The sequence below is a fragment of the Agrilus planipennis genome, unplaced genomic scaffold, assembly GCF_000699045.2.
Source record: "Agrilus planipennis isolate EAB-ADULT unplaced genomic scaffold, Apla_2.0 scaffold60, whole genome shotgun sequence".
Lineage (NCBI taxonomy): Eukaryota > Metazoa > Arthropoda > Insecta > Coleoptera > Buprestidae > Agrilus > Agrilus planipennis.
Window position 1 is genome coordinate 790583 of NW_020438877.1, and position 23071 is coordinate 813653.

The window sequence follows — 23071 nt, forward strand, 5'->3', positions numbered from 1 at the left end:
CCTATCACGTTGAGTTTAGCTACGCCGGGATTCGTTTCAGCAAGTAGGTATCCATACAAATGGACCTTGTTGAAGTATACGTAATCCTAAAATGTAGCGGCGTACTACAAATGGCGTTTACCACACCATTTGTGGTATTTTCTAAGTAGGGCATGGTAACAATAATATAAGAAACGATAGGTGAAAATAATATATTTACAGAACCTATACGCAGGTCAAGAGTTATGAGATGCATTAGAGAAGGAAGATAGTGTGGAGATAAGTGAGCTAGGATACCCCACGATGAGGGAACGTGGTAGTAACCATATCAAAAAAGAGAGGCGCGAATAAATACGAGAAATTTAGAATAGTTAATTCGCTATTTTTCCCGTATATCTACTGTGAACAAAAAAATTAAAGCAAGAGAAGGTAAGGTGATAACGTCTTTATTGGTTATAGGACCGACATCGTCTTGTTTCGTTTGTTCACTTTAGAACAATTTGTTTCACTTCCCTTGCGTCATAAATCTGAACTACTGTCATATAGAAAAGGATAGAAAAAAGGGAGGAGGAGAAAAAGTAAAGGTCGCTTATATTGTTACATTGATTCGTAGATTTAGAAAAACCTTTTGAGCTTGTTAATTGGGACAAGACTTTAAATCCACTTAAAAATGTAGGATTGAGATACAGAGATAGAAGCTTAATATGTATATGGTTTATATAAGGAGCAACAGACAGTTATAGAATTTAAGGAGCAAGGTGAAGAAGTACCTAAATATTAGGAAGGGAGTCAGACAGGGATGCACACTGCCACCGTTACTTTTTAATCTATACATCAAAGACGCGATCATCATCATTAATGACAGCAAAACTTTAAGGATTGATATACAAGTGCTAAAGATTAGTATGTTTAAATTTCCAGACGATACAACAATATTAGCATGAAGCAAGGAGGAGTTAAGGATTGCCTTAAATAAAATGGAAGTAATATTGTCTAAACGGAACGCTATGAAAATAAATAAAAAGTAAAACAAAAATATTGATATGCCTGGAAAGAAAAAGTAGGAGAGTGAATATAACAATGACAGGAGATGAAAAATTAAAAGAAGTCCCTTATTTTCAGTAGGCATCTAAATTTTTCGCCAAGACTTTAAACGTTCTTATTAATAATATTAACTATAACGCTTGAAATACTTCAGTAACAGCGAGTACATACAAGATGGTCAAATATTGCCAGTATTTGGATAGTATATGTATTTTGTTAGATAATAGGAACCTTACAATTAGTTTTATTAAATCTTTTATTTCAGATGCGCCAGACGTAGAAACAGAAAGAGCTACTGTTCATACTGGAATTGGTTTAGAAGCGTATCTAGTTTGCATTGTTCATGCAGAACCACCACCACAAGTAAGTTAAATTTAAATTTGACAACCTTAGACTTCATTGACTATTCACTTCATTTCTGTTCTGAATGTTAAATAAAATCACCTACCTATTTTATATTGCAACTAAAGATGTCATTTTATTATTATGAAAATTATAGTCTGTGGGAAGATATACTTCTTTAGCAAATATTAATGTTTTTAGAATGACATGTAGTCTCTAACAAACTTGTTTCGCCAAACATATCGTTTGTGATGATTTGTTAAACCAAGTAAAATATGAAGCTTATAAGTCAATTATCGTTTTATTAAACGTAGAGTACCTATTCGTCCTGAGGAATGCAGCTTATTACATAAATATTTGTGTTAAGGACAATAATTCATAATGTACCCAGAATTAGCACTACTGACGTGCGCAGGCTTAACATAACCTCAGCTTTACTGAAGTTGAAGTAGGTTCTGCCTAGGCAGTTTTGATTCTTCTCACTTCTTAGTGTGGATTGCTATTTATTATTTCCAGATTTCATCCGCGCTCGCGTTGATGTCCTACATACGTGTCAAAGATCATCGACGACCACATAAAACTAATTTTTCTATTCCTTGGGAATATCAGTTTTTCTTCTCGATAGAAGATACTCTATGTTCTTTTCTGTGTCCCTGACAATGAACCTACTAAGTTTCATGATGACCGATTGAGTAGTTATGGCGTGAAATCGACCACATAAAAAGATAATTTTTTCTATCCCTCGGGAACAGTATTTTTTTTTAATAAAAGGTGCCCTATGTCCTATGTGTGTATGTACGTATGAATGCATGTGCATAGATAGGCGACGTCGTGTTGATGCTGCTCTAAGCATTTCCTTCGTCATCCCGACGCCAAAATTTCAATCTCGATGAGCTTTTAGCTAAAGTTCCACCAACTTCTACAAGCACAGCCGAATAAAACTTTTCTACCTCATGTTGACAATTTATCGGTTCTCCTGAAAACAGCTGATTGTACAAATGGAATTTTGACATTTCGTTCAACTGTTTTGAATTTTTTAGAGTTAAAGCATTCGATTTTGTTAAATATTTCTATTGAGTTTGAAATTCTTCTCAATTCCAATATACAAAATTAATTTACTGTATCTGTTTGTCGACAGTTTGCAATAAAAAGCAGCGAAGCAAGAGTCAAGAATATGTCATTCTTGCGTTATCCGGAACACCAAAACAATATTAAAAAAAACAATTGTGTGGTTTTATGAAACCAGGATGCAAGTGAAATTTTTCGGACTGTAAGCATTTAACTGTAAATTTTCAGAAAATTATTCGATTTAGGGTTTTAAAATTAAAATCACTTTCTTAATGTTATCTTAATGATTGGAAAATGAGAATGATAATGGGAAATCAATAGTAGCCAAGGTATCCAACTATAAATTTTAATTTCAATCTGCGTTTTAGAGTACGCAATACACAATAAATACAATTATTCAGATGATAGACGCGTGTTAGAAACTGAGAACAATATTTATTTAAATCATTGAATCGTTTTGTACTTATTATTTATCAATAATTTCATCTTCGCTTTGAGTTTCACAGTCTATTGTAATTGTCATGCACTCGCACGAATGGGCGAGAATATAAATGCTACACGGTTAGCTCATGCGACCCATGGGCTCCGCCATATTAGCGTTGGCTGCTCTGCCGAACGCCTTTCAGTTTTACCCCTACTCCGCGGCCGGCTGTAATGCGACATGCGATAGATGAATGAAAAAAATTGAGGCGATGCAATAAAATTTTCACTTTAAAAGAAAGATGCTCGTATGAGATCATGACCAAGATCAAGATGAACAAGTTAAGAATATTATATTGCCAAGATTGCTTGTTCAAAAGTCCTTCGACATACCTCTCGCTCTCGAACTAGGGGTGCTGACGATTCAAAAACAGAACAAGACTTAAAAAAATCAAGACAATATCAAGATCACGTATACACAAAGTTAATACAGGACAATATTCGAATTTTCATTAGTTTTCGATAACAAGAACAGTATCTGGAAAATATCGGTTTGTCTGGCAGCCCTACATTCAATGAAGGCCTTTGCTTTCAAATAGGAATTGAAAATTGTCACAAAGTTTGATGTTACATCCAAGAATGCGACAATAACTTGTTACCCTTCGGTTGGGTCATTAAATAATGTATAAGAATTTCAACTTATGGTGTATTCACTTGGTTCTCCAGTTTTCTTTTCATGAGAAGCGTCGTGGTCAAGCATAACTACAAAAGATTAGCGATGTTCTTCGGAAAAACTGTCTTAATATCTGCTATTGCTTACAAATAGAGAAACACATCACATCTGTGTCAGAACTTGTGTTCTTTTTATGTTGCTGATAAAATGGGTTCAGTCCTTGATTTATAAGTTTGACTTTTCGATATGTGTAATGGATGAACAGAATCGAACTCTAACAGGTCAACTGAAAAGTCCCCGGCCTAAAATAGTAAAACACATTTTTTTGCAAAATTAGTTTTTTTTATTCAACATAATTCCCTTCAAGGGTGATACACTGATTATAGCGATCCTCCAACTTTTCGATACCATTTTTGTAGTACGATTTGTCCTTTGCTTCAAAATAGGCCTCAGTTTGGGCGATCACCTCTTCATTCGACGAAAATTTTTTCCCAACGAGCATTATTTTGAGATCTGAGAACAGGAAGTAGTCGCTGGGGGCCAGATCTGGAGAATACGGTGGATGCGGAAGCAATTCGAAGCCCAATTCATGAATTTTTGCCATCGTTTTCACTGACTTGTGAGACGGTGCATTGTCTTGGTGAAGCAGGACATTCTTTTTCTGCAAATGCGGTCGTCTCTCGGCGATTTCGTCCTTCAAACGGTCCAATAACGCTATGTAATAGTCGCTGTTGATGGTCCTTCCTTTTTCAAGGTAGTCAATGAAAATTATTCCACGCGCATCCCAAAATACAGAAGCCATAACCTTGCCAGCCGACTGTTGCGTTTTTGCACGCTTTGGAGCGGGTTCATCGTGTGCAGTTCACTCCGATGACTGTCGATTGGACTTCGGAGTGAAATGATGGAGCCATGTTTCATCCATTGTCACATATCGACGCAAAAACTCGGGTTTATTACGCGTGATCATCTTCAAACACTGCTCTGAATCATCAACTCGTCGTTGTTTTTGGTCAAAAGTGAGCTCGCGCGGCACCCACTTTGCACAGAGCTTTCTCATACCCAAATATTCGTGAATGATGTGATGTATACGTTCCGTGATATCTGTAGAGTGTCTGCTATTTCATTCAATTTCAATTTACGGTCATTCAAAATCATTTTGTGGATTTTTTTAATGTTTTCGTCCGTAACAGCCTCTTTTGAGCGTCCACTGCGTTCACCGTCTTCGGTGCTCATTTCACCACGTCTAAACTTAGCATACCAATCCTTGATGGTTGATTTTCCTGGGGCAGTGTCCGGAAATTCGTTATCAAGCCAAGTTTTTGCTTCAACTGTATTTTTTCCCTTCAAAAAGCAATATTTTATCAACACGCGAAATTCCTTTTTATCCATTTTTTTCACAATAACAAAAGTTGCTTCACTAAAAATGCTATAATTCACAAACTAATGATCCGACAGCCGTCAAATTTATAGACGCGTCTTTTGAAGGTTAGGACTAACTGAAAATCATATGGATTTAGTTCTGGTGCCGCCATCTATGTGTCAGGCCGGGGACTTTTCAATTGACCCTAGTATATTAAAAAAAAATCAACATTAGAATAGCCTTCAAACCAAAGAAGAAGATTGGGGAGCTTCTTCGGTCAGCCAGAAGGCGTAGGGGTATCTTTAAATATGACGAAATAAAATTCAAATTTGTTCACCCGCCGTCTATCAGACACCCACGTCATTACTTAAAGGTTAAACATTGTAACAATGGTTTTATCCTTATATAAAATTACAGTATTGGAATGTTACCATAATTGAAATGTAAGTGTCATGCACCATGGACAATGATGCACATCCTTCCAAATTTGGACGAGTTCAACAATTCTCTAATAACACTTTGAGATACGATGTTCAGAGATAAGTGGCAGGATCTTGACGTTTATTTTACATTTTCATACATATTCGTAGCCCTGTATAATTATATACTTTTATAATGTACAAACGGTTTAGTTTGGATAAATGATTAACAATATCCCACAAAATATGCGTCAAGTCAATGCTAATTCCTTTTTCTAATCTACTTGATCTACTTTAGAAGACTTTTCGTAGGGTTTATTTGAATATATTAAATTGAATTAATTTTTGGATTTATTTTTACCACTATAGATAACGTCAAATTAATGAGAAAAAATTGTTGCTGGTACCATATCCTCGCCAGGAATCGAACCCAGGTCTCTGGCTTTACTAAGTTTAGTAGTAGGGCAATGATTCCTAAAACCAGAGACCCTACTTCGATTCCTAACCAGGGCGTGATAGTAGCAACAATTTTTTCCTCAGGTTATTTGTTGTGGTAAAAATAAATTCAAAAATTAATTAACTTTAAATAACGTATATGTTTAAAAACAAAATTTACTTTCCCTGTCTTAATTCTTTTTAACGAACAAATACCTACGATACGTTTGGCTTACAGTTTGTGAAACGTTCTCCGTTGTTCATGTAGCATCTATCAGAAATCTAATGAAGGGATTTATTATGAAACAAGTAACTGAGGGGTTGGTTTTCAGGTCTTGTGGTTCAAGGATACGACTCAGCTGGGAACGACGGAACAGCATGCTTCCCAAAACCGGGGAAACAGATACACATTAATTATTCGAAATGTCACGGAAGCAGACTTTGGAAACTACAGGTAGGTAAATATTGGAGTACGAAATTCGGGCGAGTTGAGAGAACAAGGGGATAAGTGCGTGAGGCAGTTGTTGTATAGTTTCCGGAAAACCGGAAATGATTGACGTTATTGTTCCGTTATCATTTCCGCAGACGATTCAATTTATAATAAATCGTCTATTTAAGGGCAGTCACCCTTTTGTTTTGTTGCGAGAAGCATTCTACGATACAGTAATAGGTATAGATTTATAAGTTACACGCAATATAATTAAATGGCGAATATAGATTATGATACATAGGATTTGTTGATTTAGAAAAAGTTTTCGACAGTGTTAAATATACTTAAAAATGTAGGGATAAGTTACAGAGATAGAAGAGTGATACTTAGTTTGTATAAAGAGCAACAGGCAGGAGTAGCAACGTAGAAAAGTCAATGTTAGGAAGGGAGTCAGACAAGGATGTACACTGTTACCGCTACTTTTCAATCTATACATCCAAGACGCGATCGACATCATTAAAGACAGTACAACTGTAGGGATAGATATACAGGGGCAAAATATTTGTATGCTTAGATTTGCAGATGATATAGCAGTATTAGCATGTAGCAAGGATGAATTAGAGATAGCTTTAAATAAAATGGAAGCGGTATTGACAAAACAGTATTGTATGAAAATAAAAGTAAAACAAAAATACTGGTATACAACGGAAAAAAAGTAGGGACAGAGCGAATACAAAGATAGGAGACGAATGATTAGAAGAAGTGGCTGATTTTAGGTATCTAGGAAGTCAGATAAGTTGGGACGGAAGGAGTAGTGGGGACACAAAGCAGAAGATAGCGCAGGGTCGAGTAGCATTCAATAAAGGAAAGTCACTTCTATGCTCACAAACGAATAATTTAGAAATTCTAAAAAGATTGCTAAAGGTCTATGTTTAGATCGCGGTGGAAAAGAAAAGGTTAGATGCGTTCGAAAGGTGGTGTTCCCGGCGAATGATGAGGATACTGTGGATAGAGAAGGTTAGAAATGAAGAGGTATTAGAAAGAATAGGAGAAAAGAGGACTCTATGGAAGTCAATAAAAAAAAGGCGAGATAGGTTGGTAGGACACCTTCCAGGCATGAAAGTCTAGTCGGAGACATATTAGAGGCAGAAACAGAAGTTAAGAGGAGTAGAGGTAGACTTAGATTAGATCACTGTGCACACTGTCGAATAAAAGAATAAAACTAACTAAATCCCCTGTTTACGATATCGAGAATGTTGTGGCGTTTAATTGAAATTATTAATTAAGAATCACCAATCTTTTGACGTATTGAGTTTGTTCAACTGTTGGTTATTATTATTATTATTATTTAGTCGTCGTAGTTCCAAAGAGGGGATGTGGTAGTGACTGTGTCGGAACGCCCACCAGCGGAACCGTAAAGTTAAATTAGGTTATGGAACACGTTATTCACATGTGGGAAGTGAAATTTGTACTAATAATCGTATGTAATGGAACTATTTATTAAAAGAATAAAAAAACTTACTACCCATAGCAATAGTATAAACAGATCAATACAGAGGTTATCAGTTCCAGAAAATTTCTCGGAACTGTTTAGTATATTTGTTTAATAGTGACTAAAGGAACGTCAATGTCTCACGCATTTGATATACGTACTTATTGCTTTCTTTTAGTTCGTTCCACAATCCTTGCGCTTAATTAACTATTCAATTCGACGATGTATAATTCAAATCTACCCTTTGTTTGCAGTTGTGTGGCGAGCAACACTCATGGTAAAGCTCGAGGACATTTGACTCTAACTGGAGTGCCCGGTCTCGCCGTCTTCGATTCTGCGTCCTTGGGCACTGAAAAGGACAGTTATAACATCTCCTGGTCCGTCAACAGCCATGCGGCAGTCACCGAATATCGATTGTTCTATCGACAACAGCCAAGAACCGCACACAGACAACAAACTCACCATTATCGCGAAAAGGATAACGGATCGTTCACATCAAATTATAGGTGAGCAATATTCTCATAAGTATTATTTTGTGTAGGTGTGCAAAGAATGGGATAATTTAGGCTTCCTCTTATTAAGTAAATCAATGTTCAGCACTCATTAGTCACGGGGGATCTCTAAGATCCATATTATTCATTAATCGTGATTATTAATACGTGCGTTGTGTGATCATACTGATATTTCACTACCTTCGTCGTTATTTTCAGCTATATTGTAATCACATCTATTAGAACAAATAAAGTCACAATGCTGTAAACACAAATATTGTCCGCACAATCGACAGACATACTTGGTGATCCTTCTCTTCTTAGTTGCTAGACAAGGTTTGCAACGTTTTTGTATGTTCGGGGTTGATGCTGGTAGGTCTGCCGGTTGTTGATTCACCGACTATATTTAACGAATTCTCGTAGATATTGACACAGGTATGTTGGAACACATCCACATCTCCAAAATGGTTTTTATTCCCCCAGTTTGGCCTGACACCAGAAAAACTCGTTAGCACGTTGTTTCTTAGTCTTCCTCCGACTGGTAAAGGGAACTTTTTTCCAAGACACTGATTCAACTACTTTTCCATTCTTCATCCTCTTAGACATAAAAAAGTCTTGATTTTCTTCTTCATCCGAACTCTTTTCATTATGATAAGTTACTTTTTTTCTGTATTTGGTTCTTCCTCTTGCATTTCAACTTCTTCCGACGCATCTGTGTCAGTTTCTTCTTCCTCTAGGTTTTGGATCGTATAATGACACTCTCCAACCATGTTTGTCTTTGGATGTACTCACTCCAAAGCCGTCAAAATTGTCACTGATAGGTTCCTTATCAGAACTAAGAAGAAGTATGGATCTCATAGATCCAGCGTGACCATTAACAATCGTTTAAGAGCCGCGACTATCGGAGTGTTAGCTTCTATTTCGTCTTCTTCTCAAGATGCTACTTTAGCAATCAAAGTCAACTAGGGATAAAAATCCGTGGTTTATTATTGAAAACAACAGCTACGTTTTGCCTTTTGTGTATAGCTTCTTTAAGGGCACAAAGAATTCAGTGATATTTAAAAATTCAAATTTTATTCAGTTATAGCAATGTATCGTCATCTACCGATTACTGCTGCTTGATGAAAGGTATCTGCTTGTCCAACTGCATCGATAACGCAGTTTATGGGCACGTAAACTAAATTAATAAGAACAGCATAACAACCGATTGTTCAGTAAACTATCGAAACTACCAGTTAACAGTAGATATCAACACATGGCAATACACTGTCATAACTAGTAGACATTATATGAACTTTCCTTAATCCTTCATCGATCGCAACTTTGGTATAAAGAAAACCAGTCGCAATTTATCAAAATGATACACTAAAATCTTGAGATATTCGTAGAAGGTTTAGACGTTTTGTATAAGATTTAACATGTATATATTTTATTGTTTATGCTTTTAACAATTGTTATTCGTAAAAATTATAAGCAATACAGGAAAATACCCACAGGTATACAAAAATAATAAATTTAGATGCACACTCCTGTCCATTACCGATTGAAGTGCTTGTTGCAATGTTGTAGGATGCGCGATTTAAGATGAATGTAAAGATTTGTATGCTCAACAATTGTTTGTAGCATTTTGTCAGAGAAAATGTTACTCCGACATTGTATCGGTAATTTAGCTTCTCGTGCTTCATGGATTACTCCTGGAAGTCGTGTGACAATATTATGTGGCTCAGTTCGTCGCTTTATCAAACGAGGATGTTTATTCTACTTGGAGGGTTTGTCTCTTTCAAGATAGAATAAATTATCATACGAGAAAGGTTCTTCATCTGTCCCGCTATCCTCAGATTCAGAATTACCAACCCTTCCTTCTGCGGGTTCTCCTTCTGCATCAGTGTCCGGTTCATCCTTAAACTCTTCCACTTGGTAAGGATTGTCTTTATAATCAATTCTTCATCCCGGGGATTTTTTAAATTCTACACACAATCCTCCATTATTCTGAAATTACCATTACACAACAGAAGTCAATAAAACGTTGTTACCTTAACTGATAGATACATACGGTCGACCTAGGAAGGTATTGTAAAGACGAGACACCCCAACTTCGTGCTTGTATCATTTTGATATACGTACAAGCGACCGACAGAGCGTTAAATGAGCATCTTTTTGGTCGTTGAATTTATTGGAAGTGCTTATGGCGTGTTAATGAAATTATAATTAGTACATAATGAATTTTAATTTGTAAATATCACTCAATTCTTTTTACTTTGTAGAGCAAAATAAGGTTTTGTCATTTATTGGATACGAAAATTTCTAATTGTATTATTACTTTTGGGTAACTAACACTGTAGATGTAGATATTAAGTCAAATTATAAACTGTGATGGTTGTTAAATTACAATTGTGCCTATACTATTCACTTCTGTTTCAGAAATAATAGTTGGAACAGCGTGGTAATTCCCATTCAAGGAATGACAAACACGCTGCTTCCTATGCCTCCGCCGTTTCCGGGAGTATCTCGTCAGAAGATGTGGTATTTGATAAGTAATTTGTCACCTGGCACTAACTACGAGGCAAGGGTCCAAGCTAAGAACGTGCATGGATGGAATAAACTGAGTCCCGTGTTTCATTTTACAACAAAAGCTAATGGTAAGCTGTTAATTTAAATTGTATCTCTATCTACTAATTGAGCAAAATAGCATTCCAACAAAGACTGGAGACACCTAAGTATCTGATAACAAATCAGACGTTATACATATACGTTTAACTCTCAATAATAACATTTGTTTACGATTTTATAAACGCGAACATACTTTAAAATTATTATTTAAAAGTTATAAATTTTAAGTTTTCAACTAATTAGTTTGCATATAAATTCGGTCATTTATAGGTAAGTACAATCAATAGCTAGGTATTACATTGGCCCTGGTAAATTCCGAATTGAACTTGGGCCGCCCGTGTGGCAGGGGAGTATTCCATTACTGAATCATCGATGATTCTAAAGCAGGGATTCCCAATCGTCCCTTTATTGAAAAAAGGTTCCAACCCCCATTAGTCCATAATGAGTAGTTAAATTTATACGAAATATTGTTGCATATTTAGAAAATACTACAAATGGCGCAGTAAGCGCCATCTGTAGAAAGATGCTACATTTTAGGATTACGTATGCTCCAACAAGGTCCACTTGTGTGGATATCTACTTGCTGAAAACGAATCCCGGTGTAGCCAACCTCAACGTGATAGGCACGTTAGCTTAATCGAATAAAATAATTCTAAGTGGTCTGTATTCTGTTCTGTCGGAGCTGCCTGCGACGCGCTGATGAGATCCAAAAAGATCGAAATCGCGATCCGCGTCTGGCAGTTTCGACAGAATACAGACCACTTCGAATTATTTTATTCGATTAAGCTAACGTGCCTATCACGTTGAGGTTGGCTACGCCGGGATTCGTTTTCAGCAAGTAGATATCCACACAAGTGGACCTTGTTGGAGCATATGTAATCCTAAAATGTAGCATCGTACTGCAGATGGCGTTTACCGCGCCATTTGTGGTAATTTCTAAAACGCGCTGTTAAGACAGCAGGTAAAAGTTGGTCTGTGTTCTGTCGGAGCTGTCTGCGACGCGCTGATGAGATCCAAAAAGATCGAAATCGCGATCTGCGTTTGGCAGTTTCGACAGAATACAGAACACTTCGAATTATTTAATTCATGTAGGTAGAAATAATTAATAGTTTTTTCTACAAATTGATGTTTTTAAAGAAGACTTAGGTCTGAACTATAATTTATTTCCCTTTTAATTATAATCTTTTTGAGTTAAGAAAGAATTGAATGGTAATTCGGTAACTTTTTCAGTATTGGAATATGTACAAGAGCCAATGAAAAATCCAATTAACGTGTATGCTGCACAGTTTCTCACCCTAAAACAAAAATCCTATTGTTTCTGTATCTGCGGAAATTCACCGAAATGAACAAGTACTCTATTACGCGGAATATAAACGAAAGTCGCGGTATGTTCTTGTCTCTAGAGGGACAGCTCAGTACGGTAATGTAATATTTTCATTCTTGGCTGGTAATCACGCGAAGTAAAGTAGAAACCGCGTAAGTGCATAACGAAAACTGAAATTTTAATGAAAATGGAAATAACAATAAGTTAACGAAATTGATTTGCACGTGTAGAAACCGCTATAATTAATGGAAATGGGAGGCCGTATAGATATTTAATAGCATTGTGTAGCTATAAAATGTATACAATACCAGAATTTATTTCTGTGTCAATAAGTTACAAACATTAGTACTGCATACTGTTTGTATTGTAATATTCGTGGGTTTTAAATAAAATAGAAACGGTATTGACAAAACAGTACTGTATGAAAATAAATAAAAGTAAAACAAAAATACTAGTAAGGAAAGAGAAGAGGTAGCGAAAGAGCGAATATAAAGATAGGAGACGAAAAATTAGAAAATCTGGCTGATTTTAGGTATCTAGGAAGTCAGATAAGTCAAGACGGAAGGAGTAGTAGGGATATAAAGCAGAGGATAGCCCAAGGTAGAGTCGCTTTCAATAAAAAGAAGTCACTTCTATGCTCGCGAACAGTTAATTTAGAAATTCGAAAAAGATTGTCAAAGGCGTATGTTTGGAGCTCGGTGCTGTAAGAGTGCGAAACATGGACAATGGGCGCGGCAGAAAAGAAAAGGTTAGAAGTGTTCGAAATGTAGTGTTACAGGCAAATGATGAGGTTACCGTGGATAGGGAAGATTAGAAACGAAGAGGTATTAGCAAGAATAGGAGAACAGAGGGCTCTGTGGAAATCAATAATAAATAGGCGAGATAGGTTGATAGGACAACTTCTCAGGCATGAAGGTTTAGTCAGAGATATATTAGAAGCAGAAACGGGAGTTAGGAGGTGTAGAGGTAGCCCTAGATTAGATAACTGTTTGCAAATATTTGTGGAATATAACGACCCTATCATTTGCTTCAATGATCCAAGAAAGTAAGAGAAAATGTTGGAAAGGCTGGGAGAACCTGTAATCGAACTGGAGTCATTTCGAATGCTAAGCTATAATTTAGACCGCGGTATCAGAATCGGCGGGTTATAAGTATATTTATTTTGAAGAAAATCTGGAGTATTTAAAAAAAGTGCTGTTTTCGTGAATGACTAATTAAGCTTTCAATCGGATTGTGGAATGGTCCATTTGATATTAGTATGGCTAACTACGCTACGAGAAGGAATATATAGCAGCAGTTAAAGAAAATGGTTAATCACTTCTTAACGTGAGCGTATACCAGAAGCAACCAAATTAGGCTGCGACTCAGAAATAGCATGTGAAATACAGCAAGGACAGAGAACCGAAAGGAAGCCAGTGATCATGACATATGGTATTGAGCAATTAGACATGGTAAAAATAATTACCAAACATTATGTGAAATCTACTCAATTTCATACACTATAGATTATTTGTCTCAAGTTAATGAGAAAAAATGTTTTTGTTGCTGGCGCTACACCCTCGCCGGCAATAGAACCAGGGCTCTGACTTTACATACCAGCAATCTTACCACTAATAGTACTCATAAGCACGCCGTAGGTAGCTTCGATAAATTAATGTCCAATCAAAAAAGCTCCATTAAAAACAAAAGATACTATATAATAGTCCAACTACCACGTGTACATATTCAGTTTGGTCACTGATTTAGTAAAACTAGCTAGTGTGCTGATGTCTGATGTGTACTAATAAGTTCGAAATCGCAATCCATATTTGGTAATTTGGATAAATTGTTGAACAGGACCTTAATGTCTCTTATTAATATATACTCAGTAGAGATGTACAAAATGTTTCTGAAATAAGTAACAAGCTCTGGAGGGTTTTCACTAGATACAATAGGAAATCGCATGGTGAGTAAAGCAGAGTGGCTAAAGGACAAAAAAATTGTCAAAAAGCCAGACGAAGGTGAAATCCGAAACCCCGGCCCTGGGCGTGAATAGAGTAGAGTGAACTTACGATAACAATTACGAGACTACATCAATGAAATGTATAAACAGTGACGATTGTGGAATGAGCAATAATGTAAATATCAACAGCTTACTATTACGCTACTGCAGAGCCGGGCAAACTTTAACTTCGCAGGAGCCGCTACATGAGGTTACTTTGAGTCACTCCATACCCTTCAATGAGTACGAGAGAGTAAGCAGTAATGAATAATTTTGTTTTGTCTTTTTCTTCTCCCTTCCACTCCCATATCAAGCCCCTTCATCCCGTAGACGAGCGAAGCCACTCTCGCAACTTAAATAATTCCTTCGAAAATTTTCGTTACTACGTTCGCAAAACTATTGGGTTTGGCTATGGAAGAGGGGACTCATCTACGAAATGGAAGGGATAAGAAAAGGAAAGAATCATCTCACTCGCACTCGCAGGATCAATGAGGAGCTACTTGGTTAACCTTGAGGATCACTCGGGATGCAAAAGATCCGTGTTTGCCCGGCTCTGCGCTACTGAACATAATAATCTTTAGACGCCCATTGCGATAACAATTAATTACATAACTACTTTGTTCATCGCTGATAATATGCAGACGCAGTGCTTTAAAGTACATATCGACTTGGTATTAAGAACGCAAAATAAAAAAAAACTATGTACTTAAACTTTAATAGGAAAATTAATATCCCCTTCGTGATTCTACCAGGCCCGGACTGACCCTTGCCTGTATTTTCAAATACGTTGTTTTCAAAAATGATGTGCTTTCCGACTTATTAACGTTTAGAAACCTAATTTTCTTGTTTTATAGTGCCCTATCACCTACTGCAAGCTTGATACAAACACTCTATACTTAAGTTGCAGATAATATGCCCAATTGGGCACTTCTATTATTTCGGTTTCAAAGTTAAGAGGAAGATCATTCTTGTTACACCTCCGCAAAAAGTTCGACGTTCGCTTCCCTGTACATGAACAAAAATAGCGTATGAAAAGAGGTTTCAATTTTATGAGCAATGGCACGATTTCTAAGCATGCATTTTAAAAGAAATTTACTGCGATTGTCCAAGCAGTGTTGCCGGACGTGACATAATTTTGAAGTTCTAATAAGATTGTTGGCAGAAACGTACAATTTTTATGCATAGCATTGTAGAAAATACCAACTGATTCTCATGAGAAAAGAAAAATTTAATTTTGGAGTATTCTAAAAACACTTACCGGACGTTGGTACAGATTTGATACTGTTACATATCTTTGTCTGTGGATCTAGAAATCTACTAACAGGTCAATTGAAAAGTCCCCGGCCTAAAATAGTAAAACACATTTTTTTTTCAAAATTCGTTTTTTTTATTCAACATAATTCCCTTCAAGGGTGATACACTGATTATAGCGATCCTCCAACTTTTCGATACCATTTTTGTAGTACGATTTGTCCTTTGCTTCAAAATAGGCCTCAGTTTCGGCGATCACCTCTTCATTCGACGAAAATTTTTTCCCAACGAGCATTCTTTTGAGATCTGAGAACAGGAAGTAGTCGCTGGGGGCCAGATCTGGAGAATACGGTGGATGCGGAAGCAATTCGAAGCCCAATTCATGAATTTTTGCCATCGTTTTCACTGACTTGTGAGACGGTGCATTGTCTTGGTGAAGCAGGACTTTCTTTTTCTGCAAATGCGGTCGTTTCTCGGCGATTTCGTCCTTCAAACGGTCCAATAACGCTATGTAATAGTCGCTGTTGATGGTCCTTCCTTTTTCAAGGTAGTCAATGAAAATTATTCCACGCGCATCCCAAAATACAGACGCCATAACCTTGCCAGCCGACTGTTGCGTTTTTGCACGCTTTGGAGCGGGTTCATCGTGTGCAGTCCACTCCGATGACTGTCGATTGGACTTCGGAGTGAAATGATGGAGCCATGTTTCATCCATTGTCACATATCGACGCAAAAACTCGGGTTTATTACGCGTGATCATCTTCAAACACTGCTCTGAATCATCAACTCGTCGTTGTTTTTGGTCAAAAGTGAGCTCGCGCGGCACCCACTTTGCACAGAGCTTTCTCATACCCAAATATTCGTGAATGATGTGATGTATACGTTCCGTTGATATCTGTAGAGTGTCTGCTATTTCATTCAATTTCAATTTACGGTCATTCAAAATCATTTTGTGGATTTTTTTAATGTTTTCGTCCGTAACAGCCTCTTTTGGGCGTCCACTGCGTTCACCGTCTTCGGTGCTCATTTCACCACGTCTAAACTTAGCATACCAATCCTTGATGGTTGATTTTCCTGGGGCAGTGTCCGGAAATTCGTTATCAAGCCAAGTTTTTGCTTCAACTGTATTTTTTCCCTTCAAAAAGCAATATTTTATCAACACGCGAAATTCCTTTTTATCCATTTTTTTCACAATAACAAAAGTTGCTTCACTAAAAATGCTATAATTCACAAACTAATGATCCGACAGCCGTCAAATTTATAGACGCGTCTTTTGAAGGTTAGGACTAACTGAAAATCATATGGATTTAGTTCTGGTGCCGCCATCTATGTGTCAGGCCAGGGACTTTTCAATTGACCCTATACTTTGCCCATGCGTAATCCAGATTACTATTGTCGTTATGCAAACCGCAATTTTTTCATTAAAGATAACTGATTTTCGAATAAACCGTCCTTTAACATTTTATTAACTCAAAACTTTCACGCTTTATACAATTTTTCCGGAACGGAGTGGATTAACCGGTGACAAATTAGATGACCTCTCGGGATCGTGTGCTTGCCGTTTTTCCTGCTCCCTACACTCTGCGACCGTCGCATCGATAAATGGCACAGATTGTACCCAGCAATACCTTTACCGTCAAAAATAAATTTGTTGTAAGAAGATTCTACGATCAAGGCGCACAGACGACCTGATAACCTGTCACTGCTTGTTTCTTGCCGGTTGATATTTCAGTGCTTCTTCTTTCCTGATAAAATGCAGCCATGCTGGCTTCCATCTACTTATATTGCGTCCGTGTCGCAATACTAACTGCGGAAATCTTTCTCGGTAATGGCGTCACTTCCTGCTCTGTTAGTATTTATCGTCAACTTCTATCTTATTGTGTTCCACCAAAAAATGTCTTTATCAAATGGGAGCGATTTTAAGAGAATTGTATAGTTCTTTGTGTTTAAACGTTTAAAATACAAATGTTTAATGATGTATTTCAGTCAAAAACGCAAGCAACTAAAGAACAATGAGGTAATTAAGTATGTCACGTTTTATTTATTGCAAGCAGACAAAAATTATCGGGTTACAGCAATGTGTAGCCATCTACTGATATTGCCTGTAAACTGCAGCATTGCAAATGTTAGACACGACTTCATTATAAAGTCGTCAGCCCCAAGATTGGTTAGATATGCACCTCCACTCTTTCCTGTCCTTATCTAATCTTCGCAATTCCTTAAAACTACAACATCCTTTAAATATTTGCGAACAGTAATCTAATCTAATTCCACCGCTACTCCTTTTAACTCCTGTTTCTTCCTTCCTTCATGCATAACAAGGTGTCCTACCAACCTACCTTACCTATTTGATCTTGACTTCCATAGAGCCCTCGTTTCCCCTATTCTTTCTAATACCTCCTCATTTCTAACCTTCTCTGTCTTCATTATTCGCCTGCAACACCACATTTAGAACGCTTCTAATCTTTTTTTTCCGCCGCGCCCACTATCCATGCTTAGCATCTGTACAGCACCGCGCTCCAAACATATACCTTTAACATCTTTTTCGAATCTCTAAATTAACCGTTTGCGAGCATAGAAGTGACTTCTCTTCATTGAAGGCGACTCAGCTCTGCGCTATTCTTTGCTTTAGATCCCTACTACTACTTCCCAAATTCCTAAAATCGGCCACTTCTTCTAATTTTTCGTCTTCTATCTTTATATTTTCTCTTTCTCTACTTTTTTTTCCCTTACATACCTACCAGAATTTTAGCTTTACTTTTATTTATCTTCATACAATACAGTTTTGTCAATACCGCTTCTAGTTTATTTGAAGCTACCTCTAACTTCTCCTTGCTTGCTGCTAATACTGCTTCATAGTCTGTAAATCTAAGCATACTAATTATTTGTCCCTGCATATATATCCCTATAATTATACTGTCTCTAAAGATGCTGATCGCATTTTCGATGTATAGATTATAGACACGGCCTACTATGATAAAAATATCAAAGGAGACTGTTGCAAGTACATAATTATACCAAGAGGATTTACCCCAAATATCAGAATATGTTGAATTATATCCGCTTATATTATTACCACTTCCAATGCAAAGCTGCTTCTTAATTATTATACTAGTTGATTTATTATAAGCTACGAAATGGTTTGAAAGGAGAGGAAATTCTAGAATGGTAGGGGAAAACGTGAATGCGTTCAATGCCATACTTAAAAACGGGAATGATCTAGAGTTCCTACAAATACAGAGTCCGGCTACAATCATATCAATGTGATTACAAAATAGCCGCTGCCATTGCAATCTTCGTTGATGTTTTCTCGCTTCCTCGCATACTACTCAACCATGTGTTGGCAAATGTCAAATGTCATAATAAGAATGTATGTCATAGCCTTGACCATAATAAGAAAAAATTAACGTTGCATTCCGTAAATTCAAATTCCTACATTAATGAACCGCATGTTTAATAAGTATATACCTAGTAATTTTATAAAATACGCAATTAACAACTAATTTTTTGAATATTTTTTAATTATAATGTTAAAATATCAGTAGCGTATTTTGTTCTAGCACAAAAAATAACTGTACATTATTGCTCTAAATTTAAAGAGACCTGATACCGCATTGCTATGCAATCAACCTACAACTTCACATAAATTTTAAATGTAGGTACTTCCAAACGCGCCGTTCAAGTCAATCTCCATGAAATTTGTCAGTAAGCAGCAAATATCAGTAGACGTTGATATATTGCCCTAAGTTGATATTATATTAACATGATTATGTGGAGCATCTTTGGTTCGGGGAAATATTGTGCGGCATGACCTAGAGCAGGGATGGCGAACCAATGGCACGCGTGCCATTACTGGCACGCGACACAATATTTTAGCCACGACACTAATTTCAATCAGAAATTTCATTATGCACTACGAAAAAATGTCTGAAGTAGGTATTCTATGACTAGCAACCCTGAGTGAAGCTTCAAGGCATAGAGATGTCATTCGCGCTTTTGAGGCTAAACTGCCAGTTTTCAAATTTGAAAAAATATAACAACAATTTAGAAATACACGAGAAACCAGACTAAGATCAAGTTACTGAAGAATTTCTTTCTGTGATTGATTCTTTAATCAAGGAATTTTCAGCGAGATTTTCTCAGTCCAGAGAATTATCGGAAATACTCAAGTTTATGTACCCTTATGTGACGTCATTTGATAAACTGAATTTGTCCCAATTCAATAGGTTGGAAATTGAAGAATATGAAATGCAGTTGAATTATTTTCAGTCTAGTTCAATATGAAATCAAAAATTTGTTGAAACAAGGAAAGAGTTAGAAATAATTAAAACAGAAAGATTGACAGGTAATACAAGTGAAAATGCTAATAACAAAATTTTGGAAGCATGGAATGCGTTACCAAACACATTGAATTATTTGAAGAAGCTGACTTATACTATTTCAACAATGTTTTCATCAACCTATGCCTGCGTGTCATTATTTTCAGAGATAAATAACATTAAAAACTCGGTTACAAACCGTTTGACAGATGACTCCAGTTCAGCATGCATTCTTACAACACTAACATAAGTTATTTGTCATCTAATCTGCAACTACAGAAGTCACACTAATTTTACTTTGAGCATTGCAAAATGTTCCTATTTTTTTGTAGTAAATAAATAATTTTGAGTTGATATTGCTTATTATTATTATTTTCCCCATAATCACAACACAAAATTATTTGATGACACGTCTATGACCTGATTAAACTTTTCTTTATAAAAATGGCACGTCGATACGTAGAGATTCGCCATCCCTTACCTAGAGGGTTTAGGATATTGCGTACCATTACTGAGAACACTGATCTACCTTTTTCAATGTTTTTTTGTTGTTTCCTTAGATCGCTTAGGCTAAAGTTGAGCAGTAATAACATTCCACAGATAATCTTTCACTTCTCTTTGGTCTTTATTTCGTATATATTTATATCTTTTTCACCTCAGACACCATCCATTCGTTCCTACGATTCCGAAAAAGAGACTGATGGTGATGATATTTTCCTTCCGCTCTACCCTGTGACGTTGAATAGCAAAACACTCAAAATTCATATAAATTTTTAAGCTTTTGGCCCTCGGACGATAATTGAAGAAATTAAATATGTGCACTCATATTGAAAATCTATTAGGATCCACATATAATCCAAATGATGAAGAAGACTTGCGGAAATGAACTGATGATGGCAAAAGTTTCACAGAGATTGGAAATCTTCTGCAGATGATTACCAGGAGGACAAGTTGTTCATCTTAGATCAAAAGCAGTTTAAGTTATTTACTAAAACAAGCTAAAAGTGTCTGTAAAAGAAATTGCAGCGGTTTATGAAGAAGTTCAAGTTACTCTATCGTCGCACAAGATTCCAATGTGTAATCCAAGAAACCACAAGGAAATAAAGGTTACAATCAAAAGACTTGGAGAGAAGAAATAAATTGAACTGAAACTGAAACAGCATAAATCAACAGGGAACAAATCAATAATAAAGAGTCATTTATTCAATACTATTAATTGAGATGTTTTCTCTACAACAATCGGAAATACGTTACTTAACAACAGCTGTTATTCTTGAAAAATTATGTTAGCCTAGATGTATGTATGCATACCTAGATTCATTCAACCCTTCAATCAGCAATAATCCGTGCTGATTTGTCAAACGGGTTGACGGACAAGGGTGAAATAGATAAAAATTATTGCAAAGAAACAGGAAATATCACGATTGTCTCTCACTGTTTTGGGAAAAGTTTACACCAAAGTTGTATGCTTTCGAAGAGTAAACTGGTTACCTTGAATATGTCCTCGACTTTGTCAAGGTCATTTATACAAGTTTGTTTTGAACGGGAATACATTTTTTCGAGACAGAGCACGTTGTTCCCTAAGCTCTTAAGTTTTCATGTTTTAATAAATTTTGTCTACTCTACACTTATCAACCACCCCTTTTGTTCCAAATCACTTGTCTACTCTTTCGTCTGAATGCACATAAGTCAACATCTCTATAAATTTTTGAACACTAAGTATATTGATGACGTAAATTAAAAAACAATTGTGGTACTTTCATCCTTTGTATTTACCCCTAATTGCTAGTATGTTGCCCACCTGTTCCGAAACGAAGCTTCCCCTATTATCCGAACATGCTACCAGTAAATGTGTCCATGCTGTGCCGGACGACAAAAACTATCATTGTTTTTTAATTTTTTACAGATGTTGAAAATATGGTCGAACCATCAGCTCAACCAGCAGTGTATGGACACGGCAGCAATCAAGACAGCGTTTCTGGAAAATACAGCAACTCTGCAACTGGCGCAGGTTATTCGAAAATCGTATTAATGTTGTTAACGTCGTTTTTCATGTTGTAAAGCACTAGTGAGTGAAATCATTCGGACAGACAGTTAAAGTGACAGCGATGGAAACTGAAAGAGGTGACGAGTTTAAATTAATTACCTATTAAAAATTTAGTGTGCTATAAATACTTGAACGGTATTCCATAAAAATATTTTTATTGTGTCTGTTTTTAAAAACATCTGTACTTCGATGTGTTCGCTTCAATATTTCACTCTTAAGCACAACGTTATGTATTATATTTACATAATAAGTATAAGCTATTTTTAGAGTTATCATTAAGCCTGAAATTATTATATGTTTGGTAAGTGCTAGCAATATTGAAATCCTTGCACTTTTTCAGAAGATTTAGAACGCCGAAGTGAATATTTATATAAAACACCTAGATGTTTTCAGTAAATCTTTCCTTTTATTTTTTTTACTTTTCTAAATAGCGATACTTACATATAAGAAAAAATTAAGTACCTACGTACACGTACATACAGTCCATTTCAATTTGTTAGAATTGTGACCTTGAAGAAATCTGCGCGAAGAAAGACAGAATACACACTAAGCGTGAGCAAGACAGAAATAGTTGGAACAAGCTTGAACGAGAAGAGCTTTCGATGGACGGTCTTAGCAGATCGGCTAGAACTGTACAGTACTAGACGAAAATGTTTAGCAATTTCTTAAGACAAAAATGTATATAAATTAACAATAGAAAGCAATGCAAAAGTTTTATAGGTGTGTAGAACGTTAAGTTAATTCACTTGTTATTATTTTTGGCTAAATATGCTTTTAAATAAAGCATATTCTTAAATTTTAACGAGGCAGTTTAAATAATTTTGCAAATGGTACTGTATACTTTTGTCTAGTTCTCGCTCGATGATTGGTGGAGAAATGAGCTCCGCAGACAAATATGATTGAATTTGGGATTATGCTACGGCGCATCCTAATAAAGGGTAGGGGCATATCTCTAACTTCTTGAAACGAACTGTACGTATATAATTTGTAATTTTAAGTTTCATTACTTGATGATTTCTGAAAAATCATTAGAATTATTTAATGAATCCGAAATTAATTTGATTGCAATGCAACAGAAATTCAAATGCACTTAATGTGTGTAAAAATTTTTAATCATATAGTCCAGTGTTTCTTAATTTTTTTAATTCGCGACTCCTTAACTTCTCCATTCATTTCAATGTACTTTCCTCTCCTGAAGGGCACATGTGGGTAGAAACCCATCCCGGAAAGTGTTAATTTGAATTGAGAAGGAATCAGTTTCTTTTGTTTAATTACATTGAAACATTCATAAGGTTAATCAATAGCAGATTTATTGTTATTATTAATAAAAATTAATAATTTAAGTTTGATACGTATTTGAACAAAAAATGGCATTTACAACATGCT

The 23071-nt window shown here is 36.1% G+C and overlaps 1 protein-coding gene across 1 annotated transcript in view; it reads left to right on the forward strand.

Moving 5' to 3' along the window:
• Nucleotides 1-22131, forward strand: part of LOC108735957 (protein amalgam-like) — a 356717-nt gene extending 334586 nt beyond the window's left edge. Inside the window, exons 5-9 of the mRNA XM_018468200.1 lie at nt 1289-1386; nt 6073-6194; nt 7917-8168; nt 10575-10792; nt 21545-22131. Coding sequence (XP_018323702.1) covers nt 1289-1386; nt 6073-6194; nt 7917-8168; nt 10575-10792; nt 21545-21699 — 845 coding nt within the window. The 3' untranslated portion in view covers nt 21700-22131. The remainder of the gene's footprint in view (nt 1-1288; nt 1387-6072; nt 6195-7916; nt 8169-10574; nt 10793-21544) is intronic.
• The last annotated feature ends 940 nt before the right edge of the window (nt 22132-23071 follow it).